This window comes from Anarhichas minor, unplaced genomic scaffold (assembly GCF_050575085.1).
Source record: "Anarhichas minor isolate MPS153535 unplaced genomic scaffold, ASM5057508v1 ptg000027l, whole genome shotgun sequence".
NCBI lineage: Eukaryota > Metazoa > Chordata > Actinopteri > Perciformes > Anarhichadidae > Anarhichas > Anarhichas minor.
This window is the reverse complement of record NW_027466473.1, coordinates 11,142,694-11,155,797: the sequence shown is the minus strand read 5'-3', so window position 1 is coordinate 11,155,797 and position 13,104 is coordinate 11,142,694. Positions and strand designations below refer to the sequence as shown.

General features: G+C 37.5%; 2 protein-coding genes across 4 annotated transcripts; one reads left to right on the top strand and one right to left on the bottom strand.

Moving 5' to 3' along the window:
• Positions 1-3,738: 3,738 nt before the first annotated feature.
• On the top strand, positions 3,739-8,182 carry LOC142960344 (claudin-15-like). The gene is made up of 6 exons (XM_076102154.1): positions 3,739-3,822; positions 5,316-5,547; positions 6,816-6,980; positions 7,662-7,743; positions 7,883-7,993; positions 8,083-8,182. Exons 1-6 carry the CDS (start codon positions 3,739-3,741, stop codon positions 8,180-8,182), a joined length of 774 nt encoding a protein of 257 aa, XP_075958269.1.
• Positions 8,183-9,256: 1,074 nt separating this feature from the next.
• On the bottom strand, positions 9,257-13,076 carry sat2b (spermidine/spermine N1-acetyltransferase family member 2b). 3 transcript variants are annotated; one of them, XR_012956343.1, is made up of 7 exons: positions 12,297-13,076; positions 12,070-12,121; positions 10,997-11,080; positions 10,619-10,720; positions 10,437-10,477; positions 9,928-10,339; positions 9,257-9,846 (listed from the first exon to the last, which is right to left on the bottom strand). XR_012956343.1 is itself a non-coding variant. In XM_076102557.1 (7 exons), the coding sequence occupies exons 1-6, from the start codon at positions 12,357-12,359 to the stop codon at positions 10,160-10,162; spliced, it is 522 nt and encodes a 173-aa protein (XP_075958672.1). In that variant the 5' UTR covers positions 12,360-13,076; the 3' UTR covers positions 9,257-10,094; positions 10,125-10,159. The 3 variants fall into 3 exon arrangements, 2 of the variants coding, with proteins under 2 accessions (XP_075958672.1, XP_075958671.1); XM_076102557.1 differs by having other exon boundaries at positions 9,257-10,094; positions 10,125-10,339; XM_076102556.1 differs by having other exon boundaries at positions 9,257-10,339.
• Between the last annotated feature and the right edge of the window lie 28 nt (positions 13,077-13,104).

Below are 13,104 nucleotides of genomic sequence, written 5' to 3'. Positions count from 1 at the left end.
AAACTATATACAATGTTTATACAGCATAGAAAGAAAGTATTGACATTATGACATTATGTAATTATTCTTTATTTGTTCATTATACAACAAATAGTTATTATGGTAGAAAAAGCAATCAATAAAATCTTGTAAAGCACAACATGTGTGCATGTACCGTCCACATCAGTGTGTTTGTATGAGGCTGTCGACAAATGACAACAAGAGAGAATAAAAATACAAATTCAGTCCTAATTACACCTCCTGAATAAAACATCAAGGGTCTTACACACAGCACGTGTTTCTTTCTTTTGTATTTTATACGGATATTTTATTGTTTCTAAATATCTTCATTAGCATATGATGTAAGAATATTCTGCAAAAGCTGAGATTAAAAAGCTGTACTATAATATACTTATAAACCTTAAGTTATATAAATACCTGGATAGCAATGACGGGAAGTTTGGTGAATTAAAAAAGTGATTCTACATTTGAAAATGACACAAAAATGTGAATTTTTGAGGATCTACTATATATTGTTAATATGAACCATTATCTTCATTATCATATAATTATAAACCCTTTTATTAATAAAAATGTAATATGGCACATTGAAAATCTTTGTGTTCTGTTGAACAAACAAGAGTGACGTCTTTATCAGACGACATGTTCAGTTTGTACAAACGTGATGGGGTGGTTTAAGTTTATGACGCTCTAGTTTAGATAACAATACAACAAAGCTTCAATTTTGGTCAAACAATAACTGAAATCACCACCACACTTGTTTATTTGAATTGTCTCAGTCTCCTGGGTTACCGTCGGGGTAAATGATTAAACCACAGAGCATTTCAGGTCTAACTCTAGAAGTTAATCTTAAATTAAGGCTTGGAGCAGCAGTAAAAGTGTCTGTGGGATTACATTTGATCAGATACCATTGTCAGCTGTACTCTAAACAGTGGTTATACTTTAACACAATTTCACAAAGAAGTGTGTTGTAATTACTGCCCGCACATAGTGTTCGATGACGAAATAGTACAGTGGAATGTATCAATCATCACTTTACTGTTAACTGTGACTTTAGACTTTACTTATCAAAACAGTTGTGAAAAGAAAGTGTTGCTTAACAAGACTGTGAGTCGACAGCCCTGCACAGCTCTGAGCTAAAAGTTTACATTCGGATGCTAACATGCTGATGCAGGTATGCAATGTTCAGCACGGTCACCACATTAGTTTGAACACAAAGTAGCCTACGTATGAGATTGATGGGTACGTCATTAGTTTTGCAAGTATTTGTTCTTGAACACACACACAAAAAACAAATGTAAACCTGTTGGCACAAGAGGAAAAGTCAGTGGATAAGTAAAGTCACGAGGGTTCATATTAATCAATAAAACCAGGTATTGAAACAGTGACTTCACACAAATACTGACTGTTCAAAGTTTTGTCACATTATTTAAACAGCTTTTACGTACAGCAAATTAATGAACCCAATTATGAATCATAATTTAAACTTAGTTTAGTGGACAAATGCAAGTTTGTTTGGTTTTAATAATTCTCTAAATTTCCAAAGTCATCTTGAAGGCTGAAGGGCTTGCTTCATTTCCTGATCAATATAATTTTGTGCAATGTCATGGTTACTTGGTCAACGACAGCGGCTTCTGTTGAACTCACTTCTTCTATATACACTTTTAATTGAGTAGTAATTTAAGTACAAATGTAAGGTTTTAAATGTTGAAGCACAGCACGAATGTTTCTGTGCTTGGGGGGAAAAAAATATGTATTCACTGTCTAAAATAAAACATTTTTTATTTTATTTTTGGAAGTATCTATGGGAATTGTTGAGTGTTCACCTGCCAACACTAAGTCAAACCACAGTGACACGTTTGCTATTCAAGGAAGATTACTACTACTAGTGCTACTACTGCTAATAATAAGAATAAGAATAATACATCACATATTTCTGTTAAATAGGACGGTTTTAAACTTTTTCCAAGATCAAACATCTCTGTGAGAATACAGTAGTTATTTACAACCAGGGAATTCACAGCGGACAAAGAATAAAGATGAAAGATTCATTTTAAAATCAGTTTAGCAATTTAAACTGAAATATTAGCTACCACCATGTTCTGCATAAAGTCATGCATGTATTTGTTCTCGGTGAAGTACCTGGTGTGATCTTAATACCAGTGCTGACTTGTGGGCACAGCCAGAGTCAGAGCCCGACAAACCTGAGTGAACTTTCCCTTTATTAAGCAGGGAGGTCAACGCGGTCACAACTACATAAATCTTTCAGCTGACTGAGGGAAGGGCAAGTAAATAAAATATTAACAGACATAAGATTATGATTTAAAGGCTGAATGTCTATTCAATACTGTAAGTATACGACAGTACTTTGAACCGTGCTTCTGATTACTGGTCGGCAAAAGAGAATTCACATTTCATAAGATACTGACTGTAAATGTTGAAGTTACTCGTAAACAAAACGTAGCTCCACTTAGACAAACGGTAAACATCTGTTTACTTTCAAAGTCATCTTCACAGAGTTTTGAGGAGGTTTGTGCAAAGGTTTTGTAAAGACTGAACTTAAGTACATCAGAACTTCTAGATCTTGGATTTTTGCTTACTTCCATACGTTGCTTAATGTATAGAGGCGACCAATTAATTATGAGGGTGTGTTAGAGCAGCCTGGTTTGGTCTTCTAGGTGACAGCACTGTACTATGTCAACACAACATTTCATCATGTTAAATCTATATGCTACAGTACAAATAATGCACTTACAAAGAGCAAGGATTTCAACGCATCTTTTGTCCCGCAGCAGACTCGTTAATGCTTAACCAGTACTAAAATAGACCCTTTCTGCCTTCAATAAATCACCCACCTTACCCAGCTTTCATTGTTTGCTTTGCCCTCTATTCAGTATTTCCCATTAGCTCATAGAACCTTAAATGACCTCCCTAAAATCACAAGCTACCAATTCCTCAAAAGGGAATACAGGCAGGAGGACAAGATGATGTGAGCAAATAAAAAAAGCAGAAGAATGATGCCCACAGAGTAAACCTGCAGCACAATAAGAATATCACTTCACAGACCACGCAATTCAACTTTTCTCTGATCGTCCTGATCATATAGTAATGATATATTTTACAATTATGACTACAATGCTTCTTAAAACACTACCACTGATAAGACAATGAATTGTCATGTTAACTGCCTCCTGAAGAAGCTTCAAAGGCACATCACAGCAATCAGTGACAAATGATTCCAGACATTTGGCTCATGGATTTAAAGCTGTGATAACTATATTACAATAGATTATCTAGAACTCCACTGCCAATCAAAAGAGGAAAAAAAAAAAAAAGCTCATTGTATACTTACATTTCTATGGTAATATGCCGGGCACGTGAAATGTCATGAATTTTGGGCGGGAATAGCAGACTTCTAATGTAGCTACAGCCAACAAATCAATGTTCAAATTAGTCCAGGTTTGAGTGCATGAAGGGGAAAAAAAAAATCAGTTCAGTTCTCACACTCCCAAAATGTATATCAGATACAGAAGTTGGGAATAGAGCTCCTCACAGAGGTATTATCTGTTCGTTTTGCCAATTATTAATAGACGATTACTTTCAAGATGAAAGAGATCATCGAGGTTATAGCACTTTTCCAAGGTTTTGCAGGATGGATATTGATTTTCATATCACTACAAGATCAGTATTGGAAAGAATCCACCACAGAAGGCAGCGTAATTACAACCTCCACAATCTATGAGAACCTCTGGATGTCTTGTGCGAGTGATTCAACAGGGATCTTTAACTGCCGGGACTTTCCATCCCTTTTTGCTCTCCCGGGTAAGTTAAATTAGAAGTAGTATCTGTTACAATACAAGATCTTAGAAAAGTCACTTTTAAAAAAAAAATGTAAATGAGACCGTTACTGGTAATTTATAACAATTTACTTGTTCTTCTATTAATATTTTTACACTACTATTTATGCTTTCAGATTTTCTCTGATGATCCAGCTTTATGTAACAGCTGACTATACATTTTATAATCTCCGTCAGTGAAATTGTTATCTGATTAAGACTTGTCTTTTTTCTTCTTAGAAACTTAATATGAACTACACATACAAAATCAAACCAAACTTAACAAAACAAAAAATAATAAACACATGTATGCTGTAATCAGCAGCTGTACAATCCAACACAATATCTCTGTAAAGTTTGTAAAGTTCATTTTTGTTGAGATTGTAAAAGAGGAATTTACATCCACTTTATGAACATTTCTAACAACATAGATTATACTGGATTACATTATATTTTAGGTGAACACAGTCTCAATAAAACTAAATAACCTCATCAACCTTACAAGCAGTACTGTAGCGCTATAAGAGTGTCCTTACATTGTACAGGTCATTCTTTTTACAGTGTCCTTCATTGTGTTTAATGCAATGCATATGTTGGACATCCAGTGAGCACTGACATTGTACAAGAGGGAGCTGCAGACTGTACTCAATAAGCAGTAAAGACAAGCTGTTCTTAGTTGGTGTGAAATGGTACTTTGATATAATGACATTCATTACAAAACCACTGCAACTATTTCTTTAGAAATGTCCAGAAAGTCAACTTTGACGTAAAGCAGTTCTTGTGTTTAGGTTGTAAAGATTTGTTATCGAGTCAAGTAAAATGTTTTTTTCATGTGTGGCCAAAAGGCTGCTGCAGTGGTACTTCGTCACCAGGATGATAATGGCCAGATAACGAACGACACTACATGTGTAAAACAAGTGAAAACAGGACTTTTGGACTCAGTTGTCAGACAAGCAAACCTGTGTATCTGCTGGGCAACAAACCTGGTCATTCTGCGGATGGGTATGTTGTGATGCTACCTCACCCCTAAATGCCACTAACATACCCATCATCGCCCGAACACAGGGGGAAGTGAGGAGCCAAAACGTGACTCGAATCCCATCAATAACGGTTTGATATTATTGACACAGTGTTTCAAAGCAAACGTCAAAAGGTGACAAATAGCTTTAAGCCTTTAGTCATTAATAAGCAGGCTTGAAGCTTGGACTTCACCTCCCTGTTGTCCCTTAAGTTGGGCAAACATTTGGAGTCTTTGAAAAGGTTCAAAAGAGTGGAGAATAAAAGATGTCATCATTAGAGGGTTATTTGGAATTAATCATTAATTTGTGGTTTTCTGTAACGTCTTCGCTCGGGTGGGAATTAGTCTGTCAAACTGAGAATTTGGGGCCAACAAATCCACACGTTTGCGCAGGAAGATAGCTTGGAGTCGACGTTTGAATTAAGTGTTTCTCTCTCTGGATAACTTGCACGATTGGACAGAAGAAACAAGGGAGTATGAATGCGATAGTGGAAGCGTTGGCCTTCTTTCTGGGGTTTCTGGCCTGGCTAATGGTTGGGATCGCCCTTCCAAATCGATACTGGAAGGTCTCGTCAGTGGACGGTAACGTTATCACCACATCAACCATCTATGAAAACCTGTGGATGTCCTGTGCAACTGACTCTACAGGAGTTCACAACTGCCGGGATTTTCCATCTTTGCTCGCACTTAATGGTATGTGGCCAACACAGAAATAGTTTTTAAAACTTTACTCCTCGAGCACTATAGCATAAAAAAATACATCGTAATTCATCTCCAATGTCTAAAAGGGTGAGAATGTTATGTACAATAAAACAGTTTGACTCCAACAGATCCTCATTGAATTCAGCTGAATCTCACACCACTGGATCAAACCCAAAAGTGGAGAAATGGCTGTTCTTATTTGCATTGTTTACCTTGACTTAGACAGTATATTAGTGTACCTTTAAAAGCATATCAGGAGCAATCTACTGTACTGGCTATAATCTGTATTAAAGGCGGGGAATACAAGATATGATAAGCACTACAACAGTGAACCCAGACAAACGCAATACCCATAAAATAATAAAAACACATTTCTAGTAGTCATTCCTATTTGTTGTAGACTGTTATAATGTGCACGCTTGGGTCAGAACTACTGTTAAGGCATTGATTTAAGTGCTGTATAGCACATATAACACATGACACTGGATGCCAAGCCCCAGTCTTGAGCCCTGAGGTATAACGTGCCCTCATCTCACCACAGCATAAACATGCTTTCCAGTTCACACACACTGACATATTGCTGTTTTGTCAAGAGGAGAATTTAAAGTTTGGCGTATTAGTAAGGAATCAAACCTGTGTGGCTCTGCCTGTGCTCATAGGACCAGGGTTACTATCAGTGAGCCTCTAGGGGGCTCCCACCTGCATCAACTATGCCCTGCTGTAACAGTGAATGTCATCTCTGTGGCTAAAACATGCATTTCATAATGCATGCATTATGAACATAACAAGACAATGTGATACTTGCTTTGAATTTGTTTCAATGTTTATGTTGTACATATGTGTAGATTTATGTGTCGCATGTTCTTACAAGTAGGCATGGGGCCATATGAAAATTGAATGTCACAATTATCCGGGCCAAAGTAATTATGATTAACAATATTATCCCAATTATCATAGAATATGACTATTTTTAGTGAACATTGTTTTTACTGAAAAACAAACAATCTTAAATAAGATAATCATTAATTATTATTACACTTTTTTTTAAATGAAGCTATATTTCTTGATTAACTACCATAATAAAGAGCTAGACGGCTTTTCCAAGTGTCTCATGTGACAATATTCACGATTATCCCGATAATGTCAATTCCCCACTTATTGCCAGTGTTTTTTATAGCAATCCGCAGTGAGATCCTGTATTGTCCCATCCATAATTACAAGTGCATATATCATCGTATTTTTTTCATGTTTGCACACAGGGTACATTCAGGCCTCCCGGGCACTCATGATCGCTGCCATTGTGTTTGGGACTTTCGGGCTCGTGGCTACTCTCGCTGGAATGAAGTGTTCAAAGATAGGAGGAGAAAACTACGTCCTGAAGGGAAGGATCGCTGCGATGGGAGGAGTGTTCTTTTTACTACAGGGTAAAGACCTGGGGATGGATGACATGTCACAAAACAACGCATGAGAAAATGTTTGATCGGAAGTTTACTTCAAACGTGTTGTGGTCCCTGCATTGATAGTACTTTACAATAAGTGAGGACCATGTCCAGTCCTCAGGAGGACGCTCACAATCACACAACACAAAACAGCTAGAAAGATAAATCATGTCTGGCACTCCAAGCTTTAAAAAAAAAAAATGAGTCACCAGTTCAAAAGGTTATCCTTAGTCTCACAAACCTGCTGATGCACAAAAGCCTGCTATTACCAACGGTATTTGTATTGTGAGAATAGGAGCGGTGACGGGACACTTGCTATTATTACGGTTTGATTTGAAAGGCTTTTAAACGTTAGAACTATATTGTTTTATTATGTTTACATAGTAATCATGCTTATAAGCTATATGTTGTAGAGTGGATATAAAGGAGTAGTCCTTCCTTGCAACAAGCAACTTTGCTCCATATGACTGGCTTCATGGATAATCTCATGATGTTGTATGAAATGGTTTTAGCCCCGTTAGGACTAGCATGGCTAACATCGTGGTATTATCTATAAAACCCCATTTTGACCGTGTTCATGTTATCTCAGCCTGTTACTGTCTGCGTTGCTTGCATTGAAAAAACATCCCACTTTGTCTAAAGTAAACAATGCTTTGTGTTTTGTAGGGATTTCCACCATGATTGCTATATCTTGGTATGCAGCCAACATCACACGGCAGTTCTTTGACCAGTTTTATCCGGGGACAAAGTAAGTCAATACTCTCCGCATCAGTATGTCACCGAGTTGAAAAGAAACGATAGCTGAATGGCACAAAGTGCCGTTGTAATAATAATACACATATATATACTGTATACATAAATATATGTTCAATGTTATTGAATCACAGGTATGAGATTGGAGAGGGCTTGTATATCGGCTGGTCGTCGGCCACACTTGCCATTTGTGGAGGTGCATGCCTGATGTGCGCTTGCAAAGTCAACACACCCACGGAAAAAATGTGAGTACGTGTTGCAGAGACGTTTGATCATTGGGTGTAGTAGAATTGGTGCATAATCTCTCAACTGAAACGCGTCTTTTGTGTTCCAGGCCATACCCATACCAACCATCCTCCAGAGGACATGTGCTGTCCACTGTGGCGATGTCTCAGTCGGTCCCGAGCAACTATGGTAGAAACGCATACGTCTGAGAGGTGATTGTGGAGAAGTGGAAGCCAGCTTGGGAGTCAATTCACTAGATTGAATGCAGTATGAGAAGGCAGGATTTACAATGGAAAACACCATTGTAAAGCCTCATGATCGCTGTATATAGAGCAGCAACCTTGATTTGATTTATTGGCTTTATCCAAACCTTTTAATGGTAAATGTATGCTATATATATATATATATATATATATATATATATATACATATATATACAATTTACCTTACTAGCTTGCTGTCGCCTTACCAAGAGAAACTGCAGCGTAATGAAAACAAACATTTGTTAGTGTTGATCACTGCTATAGATTAGAATTAGTCTATATGAAGAATATGAAGAACATATATGTTAGACTACATGTCCAGAATGTGGTGGTGATACCAATATATTTATAACAGCCTTATATAAGCACACATTTACACCAAATTACGTTTCCTTTTCTGTATTTTAATGACTGCTGCAGAATAACTTCATGAGAGAAAGATGCAAGAAAGCTGTTAGATATGCCATGAAGTGTGCTACTTTGACAGGATTTTAAAGGTTTTAAGAATATACAAAAAAAAACCTTCCCTATCTCTCTTACTAGGAATAGGAATAGGACAATCACAAATATTTAATCCTTAGATCACCTTAAACTGTTTTACAATCATGTTCAAGTCTATGAAGTTTGTGTAATTATATAAAGTGTTGTAATCCTTTGTAATTTCTGTGCATCCTCAAACCTGCCATCAGGTTTAAAGGTCAAGAAAGATGAGAGCCGCTCCCCTTCCACAAAACCCAACATTTCTTGTGGCTGTGCAACAAATTCAGAATCATTTTTCTGCAAAAATATTAAAAGCTCAAAAGCTCTTCCCATTCGGAAATTAGATGGCAATTCCAGAAATTTCTGAAATCTACTTGATCAATAATCTGGCTGGTCTTAAAGTAGAGCTCTGAGCAGAATGTCTATCAGTATGTATATCAGTGAGAGGAAATCTGATTATGTAACTTGACGGTGCAAAAGTCATGGAGGAAACGTGTGACTTGAACTTTCAACTGTAACCAGTAATAGCTACACCAGGGCTTTCACAGTGTGATTTTATTTAGACGCTCGTCTTTGAACCAGAACAATCGAGTAACGGGGTTGAAACACATATAAACATATAGCCTTTGTAAGTTTTGTGCATTATAATCTTTTTTTTTAGCACACGTGTATATTTCAAATGTAACGTCACAGTTTCTCTTTAGGCTGATTCCACATGTGTTCCTTTGGATTTCAGTATGTTTTATACAATAAATAAATATCATTTCCAGTGACTGATTGCAAAAAAAACAAACAATGAAAGTGTTAATGAGAGATTTTGATTATCAACATAACGAACATAATTCCATGAAAAGGGTTTTAGGTTACAGAACTAGTTTCCAAGTAATCTTCTCCGTTGACTCCTTTAACCAGAGCAGAAAATACTCACAGCTGAGACACAGAGCTTAACGTATCGTGCATTTAACCTCGGCATTGCACGAGTGTCCACTCAGAGAGTTCATTTTCAGTTGGATAAATATGCCACCTACTGGAATGATATGGTATCACATCTGGGATTGGATTTAATCAGGTCAATTCACATCGTCTTGCTGGGAAATTTGCCAAAATCTTCACCAAAGCATCATCAGATCCTAGAAAGATCAAAATCATCAAGGGCTGGACTCTGTTTAATTTCCCAATAAAGGCAATATTTTGTTTCTTTATACACTCACAAATGTGGATATACAAGATGAAAGGATGTCCGCAAATTGGATTTGCACGCTGCACTGAAAGATGACAAAGCTGAACCAGATGCATCCATGCCAGCAAAATGAATGTTTAACAAGTAGAAAGACGAGGTAGTGAGGAATTGGGTTACAGTGAATTTTGGCACCGTCTTCAGGGTGAATGTTTAACAGCCACATTCGTTTCACAGCAAGATACACATCTTTACTCGGCAAACTTCTAATCTTCAGGAGCTTCGTTTGCTAAGTTGTCCAGGTCTTGTCCGTCAAAACGTAGAAAGTGCCAGCCTTCGCTGGCGGTGAGGTCCTGAGCTCCTTTAGCGGCGTAGAAGTCTCGAGAGGGAGTATTCCAGTCCAACACGGACAACTGCAGCCGCACACACTGCATCTTCTTCCCCACCTGAGGAAACAAAAACAGTCGTGCACCGTTACCTCTTCGTCACACAGATTTCTCCTCAGAAAAACTACGATTTAGTGGTCAGCAAAGACATTCTTACCTCGGCAACTTTGCTGAGTAAACCCTTGCCAATGCCCTTTCCTGTAAAGGAAATCAATAAAAGAAATGTTTTTACTTGGGGACAAAACATTTGCAGAAAAAGATGCAACGGAAACGTTAAGAAATGATGATTTGCACAACCAAGCGAGCGCTTCGTTGACAACAATTCAATACATATCTTACCCCTGAACTCTGGCATCACGTACAGGTCCTCCAGATGCACCGACCGCCCCTTCCATGTGCTGTACGTGTAAAAGTAAAGGCCGTATCCGACAATTGTGAATCCTACACGGACGAAAAGTACAAGCAATCAAAAAGACAAGCAGGAAAAATACCAGAAACTTTTTTTTTTTAATCCCTACAAATATAATGGAATATTTAATTGACACTAACACTGATGAGGTGGCACCTGTGTAGTCATCGTGATTTGTTAGATACTAAATGGAAATATATCTAAACAGCAAGGTCACAGACCTGTTGTTATCGGCGTAAGACGCCGACAAGTTTAAATCTGTCTGACAGAGAGGAATACAGTAGAAAAGGCCTCGATCAGCACTTTACCTTCTTCAGATTTATGCTCCTCGGGCACTTCTGCAACGAGGCATTCAAAGAAGGGATTGTGGCAGAAACCGTCCCGCTCCAGTGCTAAAGCAAAGCAGGACAGATCATTTACCCAACAACAAGGCAACATTTCATCTTCACATTAGAGGTAATATTATTATTCATCAGCACCCAAGTGCAAGAAACATTGAAACATTTAAAGATTATTTAATTACTTTTTTAAACTCTTATTCTCTCTTATTTGATATTAACAGCTAAGATCCAAGCACATGGTTACATCACTACAAAACTGTTCATAAGGCAAGAAGCCAGTCATAAAAACATCACATCCTACATCTCACATTTTTGCAGGTTTTATCCAGACTAAGTTCTTTACTGATAAACATTTTCAAAATCATTTACCAATTAATAAAACTGTGTTTCAAACCTGCGTGCAGTCTTCTTCTACTCCTCTTTTATTGGCGCATTACTTTCCACATGGCATATAGCCCATTAAACACCAACACTTGTTGGTACGCATCGTCTTCAAAATGTCTTTCGCATCCTGCATGTTGCTCGTGGTGTGTGGCATACTCGCTCTTCAAATCGTTGCTCTGGAGTTTTAAAAAAACTCAACCAGGTACCTTTAAAAGTACTGTGTCCGTATTGAACACATCATAGTACTCCAGCAACTGTCAATGAGAGGATTGTAAGGGAGACTGATGCAATGGATCCTGCTCACACATACAACCACATAAGTTCTCCAAGAGATTTGATCTGACTTCAAAATTCAGCACTGCTGAATTCCCCCTCGCTCCTGCTTAAATTAAAATGTCATCACAGTTACTTGTTAGTGAACTCTATTTACTAACCGAGTCTGGTTGCAAAGTGTTTCACTGCTCACTCTAACTCTGTGTTATATAGACCTTTCTCACAGCTGACATTGATGTGCCACAGCAGTACAAACACAGGTGTAATTGTTCCAATCATTACCTTTGCATATCGACCCTTTGGTGTGGCTTCCAAGGACACAAACAGTTTCAACTGGGCTTTCCTCAGCATTCATGTTTCTATCATATTAAGTACAGATTTACCTTCATGAGTTATCTTCACTTGGTCGGGCATTTTTTCATAAACCGCCAACTCCTGAGGAAAAGAGGGGGTTTTAAAACGTTATGTGTGGATGTATTACGTTGACAAATACACCAAAGTGCATGCAGATATACTCACAACATAACGTTAAAGTAATGTGTGTCACATGCGGCATCGTGAAGCAGAACACGTGTTTTAGGTTTAGTGGCATTACATGACTGAGCCTCACCAATATCATTCTCGATATTTCTTTGCAGTCATCTTTTGTCGCAGCTCGGACTTTGAAATGCATGTTTGTTGACTCTACCTCAGTCCACACCTGCTTCTTCTTCTTCCTCAGAGAGAAGTCAAACAACCTCGAATCTGAGCCGCGTTGTTGACGACAGTGAGTTCACAGGAAATGATTCCGGCGTTGCAATTTTTGCCTTCAAAATAAAAGGTATCGCTCAAAAACGAGCGATACCTTTTAGTTTTAGCCAAGCAGGGAAATCTACTCAACAAAGAATAAATCTAAAATGAGCGTTTAATCTTGACCGTAATGTTCAGTGGGAGTCGAAGTTCATTACTGTGGTCTTAAACTTAGATTTTATTTTTATTTATTTACTTCTGGAACTCTGGTCTACCAACAGACCGGAAGCAGGTGTGAAATGTAACCAATTACATTCACTCATGTACTTATTTGAATTTTTCCATTTTATGCCACTTTATTTTTACTCCGCTACATAGATTTAATAGCCATAGTTAGTGGTATATTTTCATTCACAGGTCCTTTACATATTAAAAAAATGTAAACGTGCAATTTTGAAACCGTACCACTGACAGGAAGTCCATAATAGTTTTCTTCTTCTTTACAACACGCACGTGGTTTAAACTGGCTTGTGATCCGTGATGACACCAAGCCAGTTGCAGAGAATAATAGCAGTTTGTTTAAACAGTTGTTCAGATATTTGGTTTTGATAAAAAAGGACATTTTTTAATGACAAACTGTACACAATAACATATTTCTTAAAAATCATAATGGAAATATATATATATAT